This window comes from Sapajus apella, unplaced genomic scaffold (genome assembly GCF_009761245.1).
Source record: "Sapajus apella isolate SASKATOON/1434 unplaced genomic scaffold, GSC_monkey_1.0 scaffold61, whole genome shotgun sequence".
Lineage (NCBI taxonomy): Eukaryota > Metazoa > Chordata > Mammalia > Primates > Cebidae > Sapajus > Sapajus apella.
Window position 1 is genome coordinate 6,102,911 of NW_022437001.1, and position 8,175 is coordinate 6,111,085.

Sequence of the window (8,175 nt, forward strand, 5' to 3'; positions counted from 1 at the left end):
CATCCATCAAAGTTCTGTGGCCAGCAGTCTGGGAACACCTCAGCCCCTCCAGTGCAGTAGGTTCTGAGCCTCTAGCCACCAAAGAACAAAGCTGTGGGGTGGTACCATTTTTCCAGAGTTAGAGTAAAAGGCCAAGAGTGCTGAGCTGTGACTTGGCTTCCTAAAATGTTTCAGAAATGAAACTAGTTGACTTAACCCACCTTATACCACTATCAAACCCTGAGAGCCTCAAAGAGGATAAAAGCAAAAATAACAACAACAAAAACCCGCATCCAAAAGACAGCAACGTCAAAAATTGAGGGAACATCAGCCCATACAGGTGAGAAAGAGCCAGCACAAGAACTCTGGTAACTCAAAAAGCCAGAATTCCTCAGCATTGGTTATTAATTAGGCTGAAATGGCTGAAATGACAGAAATAGAATTCAGATTATAGATAGAAATGACAATCATTGAGATTCAGGAGAAAGGCAAAACTCAATCAAAGCATTCTAAGGAATACAATAAAATGATACAGGAGATAAAACATGAAATGACCATTTTTAAGAAAGAACCAAACTGATATAATAGGACTGAAAAACTCACTTCAGGAATTTCAGAATACAGTCACAATTATTAAGAGAAGAATCAACCAAGCAGAGAAAAGAATCTCAGAACTTGAAGACAGGTTCTCTGAAATAACTCAGAAAAAAATAAAGAAAAAAGATTAAAGAGGAATAAATAAATCTACCATGAAATATGAGATTATGTAAAGAGAACAAATCTGTCTCATTGATGCCTTGGAAAGAGAGGAGAGAAAGTAAGCAACTTGAAAAACATACTTCAAGATATCATCCGTGAAAATCTTCCTAACTTTACTAGAGAGGCCAACATTGAAATTCAGGAAAGGTAGAGAATTTGTGAAAGATACTATACAAGATGACCATCCACAAGACACGTAATCATCAGATTCTCCAAGGTTGAAATGAAAAAAAAATAGACAGAAGGGGCAGACCACCTACGAAAGAATCCCCATCAGGCTAATGGCGGAACTTTTTTTTTTTTAAAATATATTTTATTGCATTTTATTTTATTTTATTTATTTATTTTTTTTTAAAAGTAAAATATAAATTTTTATTTAGAATTAAAGCAAATACTTCAGTATCACAAACACAATATTCAACTTCAAGAAATATGCCGCTAATTTGGAGTGAGCATTTGCACGATTACAACATGCGGACAAACCCAGGCGAGATGAGCGAGTCTACTGTCCCCCCCAGCTGATGGGGGCGACCGCAGGGGCTTGATGTGCAGCCCCACCGCGGCTGCTACTCCTCCTCGCCGGAAGACTCTCTCTCGAACGTGTAGGCCATGAAGCAAGCGTCGGGTCTCTTGGGGACAAGGGGATGCCCCGGTCTCACAATCTCAAAGCCCAAAAAGCTGAAGGTCCGGAGCAAGGCAGCTCTGTCCTCACGGTTCTTGTGGAAGCAAATGAAGACATGGTCAGCTCGCAGCTGCTCCTCAGCAAACTCCAGGAGAACTGCGAAGCTGTCCTTGCTCCCCTCGGGCAGCGCACCGCCCGGGATCTCGATGTAGAGGCTGCCGCCACTCAGCACTGCTCGCCAGTGAATGTGTTTGGCGTCTGTGAGCCTGGACTGGACGTGGAGAATCCTCGTCTTGTCGTTGGATGTTAGTTCCTCTGTTACATTCAGCCGATCATCAGAGTAGAATAAGTTAGCTGAAAGATTGTGATCCCTCTGACTATTCCCTCGCCCACCTGGGATCTTCAGGGGTGGGTGAGGGGCATCAGGAGCACCACCGAGGCCCCGGACCCGGGTTACTACAGCAGAGGAGAGACACCCTGGAACTCTCACTGCTGCGGCCGCCGCGGCTGTGCAAGCTGAGGAGCGGCATGGTGAGGCTGTCGTGGACGGTGGCGCTGGGTTTATCCCCTTCCTTCTCTCTGGCGAAGCAGTGGCTGTTGAGGATCCGCTGCAGGGAGGATTTCACCATCCGGCCGCTGGGGTCCGAAACCAGGAAAACCTCCGCTGCGCCTCTCCGCGCCGCCGCCGCTGCTCGCCGTTCGCAAAAACTTTATTGCATTTTAAATTTTCGAGTACATGTGAAGAACATGTAAGGTTGTTGCATAGATACTTACATGGCAGTATGATTTGCTGCCTTCCTCCCCATCACCTATATCTGGCATTTCTCCCCATGTTATCCCTCCCCAGCTCCCCAGCTCCTGCTGTCTCTTTCCTAGTTCCCCCTGACAGACCCTAGTGTGTGATGCTCCCCTCCCTGTGTCCATGTGTTCTCACTGTTCAACACCCGCCTATGAGTGAGAACATGCGGTGCTTGATTTTCTATTCTTGTGTCAGTTTGCTGAGAATGATGGTTTCCAGGTTCATCCATGTCCCTATAAAGGACATGAACTCATTGTTTTTTATGGCTGCATAGTATTCCATGGTGTATATGTGCCACATTTTCCCTGTCCATTCTATCATTGATGGGCATTTGGGTTGTTCCAAGTCTTTGCTATTGTAAACAGTGCTGCAATGAACGTACATGTGCATGTGTTCTTATAATAGAAAGTTTTATCATCCTTTGGATATATATCCAGTAATGTGATTGCTGGGTCAAATGGAATTTCTATTTCTAAGTCCTTGAGGAATCGCCGTACTGTCTTCCACAATGGTTGAACTAATTTACACTCCCACCAACAGTGTAAAAGTGTTCCTATTTCTCCACACCCTCTCCAGCATCTGTTGTCTCCAGATTTTTTAATGATTGCCATTCTAACTGGCATGAGATGGTATCTCATTGTGGTTTTGATATGCATTTCTCTAATGACCAGTGATGATGAGCATTTTTCCATATGTTTGTTGGCCTCATATGTGTCTTCTTTTGTAAAGTGTCTGTTCATATCCTTCACCCACTTTTGAATGGGATTTTTTTTTTCTTTTAAATCTGTTTTAGTTCTTTGTAGATTCTGGATATTAGCCCTTTGTCAGATGGGTAGATTGCAAAAATTTTTTCCCATTCTGTTGGTTGCCGGTTCACTCTAATGACTGTTTCTTTTGCTGTGCAGAAGCTGTGGAGTTTGATTAGGTCCCATTTGTCTATTTTGGCTTTTGTTGCCAAGGCTTTTGGTGTTTTAGTCATGAAGTCCTTGCCTATACCTATGTCCTGAATGGTTTTGGCTAGATTTTCTTCTAGGGTTTTTAAGATGTTAGGTCTTATGTTTAAGTCTTTAATCCATCTGGAGTTAATTTTAGTGTAAGGTGTCAGGAAGGGGTCCAGTTTCTGTTTTCTGCACGTGGCTAGCCAGTTTTCCCAACACCATTTATTGACCAAGGAATCCTTTCCCCATTGCTTGTTTTTGTCAGGTTTGTCAAAGATTAGATGGTTGTAGATGTGTTGTGTTGCGTTTGAGACCTCTGTTCTGTTCCATTGGTCTATATCTCTGTTTTGGTACCAGTACCATGCTGTTTTGATTACTGTAGCCTTGTAGTATAGTTTGAAGTCTGGTAGTGTGATGCCTCCCGCTTTGTTCCTTTTGCTTAGAATTGACTTGGCTATGCGGGCTCTCTTTTGGTTCCATATGAAGTTTAAGGTGGTTTTTTCCAGTTCTGCGAAGAAGGTCATTGGTAGCTTGATAGGGATAGCGTTGAAACTGTAAATTACTTTGGGCAGTATGGCCATTTTCATGATATGATTCTTGCTAACCATGAGCATGGAATATTTCTCCATCTGTTTGTGTCCTCTCATTTCGTTGAGTGGTGGTTTGTAGCTCTCCTTGAAGAGGCCCTTTACATTTTTTGTTAGTTGTATTCCTGGGTATTTTATTCTCTTTGAAGCAATTGTGAATGGCAGTTCATTCTTGATTTGGCTCTCTTTAAGTCTGTTATTGGTGTATAGGAATGATTCTGATTTCTGCACATTGATTTTGTATCCTGAGACTTTGCTGAAGTTGCTTATCAGTTTCAGGAGATTTTGGGCTGAGACGATGGGGCCTTCTAAATATACAATCATGTGGTCTGCAAATAGAGACAATTTGACTTCTTCCTTTCCTAATTGAATATCATTTATTTCTTTTTCTTGCCTGATTGCTCTGGCTAGAACTTCCAATACTATATTGAATAGGAGTGGTGAGAGAGGGCTTCCTTGTCTAGTGCCAGATTTCAAAGGGAATGCTTTCAGTTTTTGCCCATTCAGTATGATATTGGCTGTTGGTTTGTTGTAAATAGCTTTTATTATTTTGAGATACATTCCATCAATACCTAGTTTATTGAGGGTTTTTAGCATAAAGGGCTGTTGAATTTTGTCAAAGGCCTTCTCTGTATCAATTGAGATAATCATGTGGCTTTTGTCTTTGGTTCTGTTTATGTGGTGAATTACATTTATAGACTTGCGTATGTGGAACCAGCCTTGCATCCCTGGGATGAAGCCTACTTGATTATGGTGGATAAGCTTTTTGATGTGCTGTTGCAATCAACTTGCCAGTATTTTATTGAAGATTTTTGCTTCTATGTTCATCATGGATATTGGCCTGAAGTTTTCTTTTCTTGTTGAGTCTCTGCCAGGTTTTGGTATCAGGATGATGTTGCACTCACACAATGATTTGGAAAGGATTCCCTCTTTTTGGATTGTTTGGAATAGTTTCAGGAGGAATGGCACCAGCTCCTCTTTGCATGTCTGTTAGAATTTGGCTGTGAGCCCATCTGGACCTGGGCTTTTTTTTGTTGGTAGGCTATTAATTGCTGCATCAACTTCAGACCTTGTTATTGGTCTATTCAGGGTTTCAACTTCTTCCTGGTTTAGGCTTGGGAGGATGCAAGTGTCCAGGAATTTATCTAGTTCTTCCAGGTTTACTAGTTTATGTACATAGAGTTGTTTGTAATAATCTGTGATGGTGGTTTGTATTTTTTGGAATCTGTGGTGATATCTCCTTTATCATTTTTTATTACATCTATTTGATTATTCTCTCTTTTCTTTTTTATTAATCTGGCTAGTGGTCTGTCTATTTTGTTGATCTTTTCAAAATGGTGGAAGTTTTGGCAGAAATCCTGTAAGCCAGAAGAGATTGAAGGACTATAGTCACATTTTTAAAGAAAATAATTTGTAATCAAGAATTTCATATCCAGTGAAACTAATCTTCATAAGCAAAGGAGAAATAATATCCTTTTCAGACAAGCAAATGATAAGAGAATTCACTATGACAAGACCTGCCTTACAAGAGGCCTAAAAGGGAGTGCTCAAGGTGAAAAGGAAAGACTGTTACTGGCCACTACAAAAGCACACTTAAGTACATAGACCATTGACACTCTAAGGCAACCACATACAACAAGTCAGCATAATAACCAGCTAACATGATGACAGGATCAAATTTTCACTTATCAATATTAACCTTGAATGTAAATGAGTTTAATATCCCAATTAAAAGGCACGGAGTGGCAAATTGGATAAAGAGGCAAAACTCAATGATATCTACTCTTCAAGAGACCCATCTTACATGCAATGATACCCATAGGTTCAAAGTAAAGGAATGAAGAAAATTGACAGAAAAAATTTGAAAACAGAAAAAAGCAGTCCTAATTTCAGACAAAACAGACTTTAAACCAGCCAAAAAGATAATGGCATTATGTAATTCAACAAGAAAACCTCACTGTCCTAAATATATGTGCACTTAGTACAGGAGCACCAGTCATCATAAAGCAAGTTACTAAAGACCTACAAAGAGACCTAGATAAACACAAAATAATAGTGGGAGACTTCAACACCCCACTGATAGGATTAGGCAGATTATTGAGTCAACCAACTAACAAAGATATTTTGGACCTGAACTCAACACTTTATCAAAAGGACCTAATTGATATCTACAAAATGCTCCACCCGAAAACATCAGAATACACATTTTCTCATCTTTACATAGCACACACTCTAAAACTGACCACACACAGCCATAAGACAATGCTCAGCAAAGTAAAAATATCCAAAATAATACCAACCACACTCTCAGACTACAGCACACACACACAAAACAGAAAATTGCTCAAAACCATATAATTTATGTGAGATTAAACAACCTGCTCCTGAATGACTTTTGTGTAAACAAAGAAATTAAGGTGGAAATCAAAAAATTCTTTGAAACTAATAAGGGGAAAGATATAACATACCAGAATCTCTGGGACACAGCCAAAGCAGTATTAAGAGGAAAGTTTATAGTGCTAAATGAGCACATCAAAAAGTAAAAAAAAAAAATCTCAAATTAGCAGCCCATCATCACACCTAGAAGAATTAGAGAAAAAAAAGAGCAAATGAACCCCAAAGCCAGTAGAAGATAAGAAAAAACCAAATTGAGATCTGACCTGAAAGAAATTGAAATATGAAAAAACACAAAAGATCTAGAAGTCCAGGGCTTGGTTATTTGAAAGAATAAATAAATAGGTTGCTAGATAGATAAAGAAAAAAAGAAGATTCAAATAAATGCAATCAGAAAGGCAAATTTTTTTTCCAGCTTTTATTTTTCAGAAAGACAAATTTTTTTCCAACTTTTATTTTAGTTTCAGGGGGTATATGTGCAGGTTCATTACATGGGTGTAAATCATTCTACCGTAAAGACAGTCAATTGTGTTTTAAAGAAATTAAGATACAAGCAGAAAATGTTTCTGTTTTACCTGCATATTCCTCATTTCTGGTGCTTTTCACTTCTTCGTGTAGATCCGTGTTCCCATCTGGTATCATATTTTTTTCCACCCAAAAAACTTTATCATTTATTGTAATTCAAATCTGCTGCTGATGAACATTCTCAGCATTTGCTTATTTGAAAATGTCCTTATTTTGCTTTCATTTTAAAAGAATATTTTCTCTGCATTTAGAATTCTAATATGATAGGTCTTTTCTTTCAGTGCTTCAATAGTAACATCATTTGATATTCTGGCATTATTTCTGATGAGAATTCAGCAAACCTGCTTATCATTGTATGTCATGATACATAGTAAGAAAGCCGGGACATAGGCAGGACACAAGCAGAGAGGGCATTCCTGTCTACTAGCAGCACTGGACAGAAGTGATGACCGCTGGTAGGAGAAGAGGGGTTACTGTCCTAGGCCCTGAGTCAAGCACCCACTTCTGGGTGATACTCTGCCTGTTGTGTATTTTCTTATCTTGATGCTTTGAATATTGCTTCATTTTCTTTTATTTTCAATATTTGGCTATGATTTGCCTAGGTACTGCTTATTTTGTGTTCATTCTACTTGAGTTTCTTGGATCTGTGAATTATTATTTTTAATCAAATTTGGAAAAATTTCAACTAACCATTATTATTATTACCATTATTATTATTATTTTGAGATGGAGTCTCTCACTGTTGCCCAGGCTGGAATGCAGTGGCGCACTCTTAGCTCACTGCAACCTCTGCTTCCCAGGTTCAAGGGATTCTCCTGCCTGAGCCTCCCAAGTGGTTAGGATTACAGGCGTCTGCCACCACTCCTGGCTAATTTTTTTTTTGTATTTTTAGTAAAAACAGGGTTTCACTATGTTGGCCAGGCTGGTCTCGAATTCCTGATCTCGCAATCTGTCTCACTCAGGCTCCCAAAGTGCTGGGATTACAGGAGTGAACCACCACACCTGGCTTATTTCTTTGAATATATTTTCTGCTCCATCTTCACTCTCTCTCTCTTCTCTTTTTGAATTCCAAGTACACACATAGTAAACCTCTTGCTGTCCCCACCTGTCACCTCAGATCCTGTAGTTTGTTTGTTTTTTTATTTTCAATTTTTTTCTCTCTGTTTTTAGTTTGATAGTTTCTTTTAATCTATTTTTAAGTTCAGTGATCTTTCTCCTACAGTGTCCTGCTGTGAAACCTATGTATTAAATTTGTCTTTTCTTAGACTGTATTTTTCAATTCTAGCATTTCCATTTATCTTTTTATGGTTGTATTTTTCCATTGTCATACTATACCTGCCCATTCATTATGTCCATTTTAAAATTATTGAATATATTTGCAATAGCTCCTTTAAAGGTCTTATCCGCTAATTTCAACATATTTGTTAACTCTGGATTTGTTTTTTCCCCTTCTTAGTTTTATGTCACATTTTTCTAATTCTCTGCCTATCTAATTATGTTTTGTTGTATGCCAAACATTGTGAATGCTACATTGTTAAAAATCTGTATTTTATTATCTTCCTTTAAAGAGTG

The 8,175-nt window shown here is 39.0% G+C and overlaps 1 protein-coding gene across 1 annotated transcript; it reads right to left on the reverse strand.

Annotated features, from left to right (window-relative positions):
• Positions 1 to 1,096: 1,096 nt before the first annotated feature.
• On the reverse strand, positions 1,097 to 2,063 carry LOC116528977 (ornithine decarboxylase antizyme 1-like). The gene is given in 2 exon segments (XM_032246442.1): positions 1,097 to 1,784; positions 1,786 to 2,063. Coding segments are annotated over 2 exon segments (684 nt in total). The 5' UTR covers positions 1,990 to 2,063; the 3' UTR covers positions 1,097 to 1,304.
• Between the last annotated feature and the right edge of the window lie 6,112 nt (positions 2,064 to 8,175).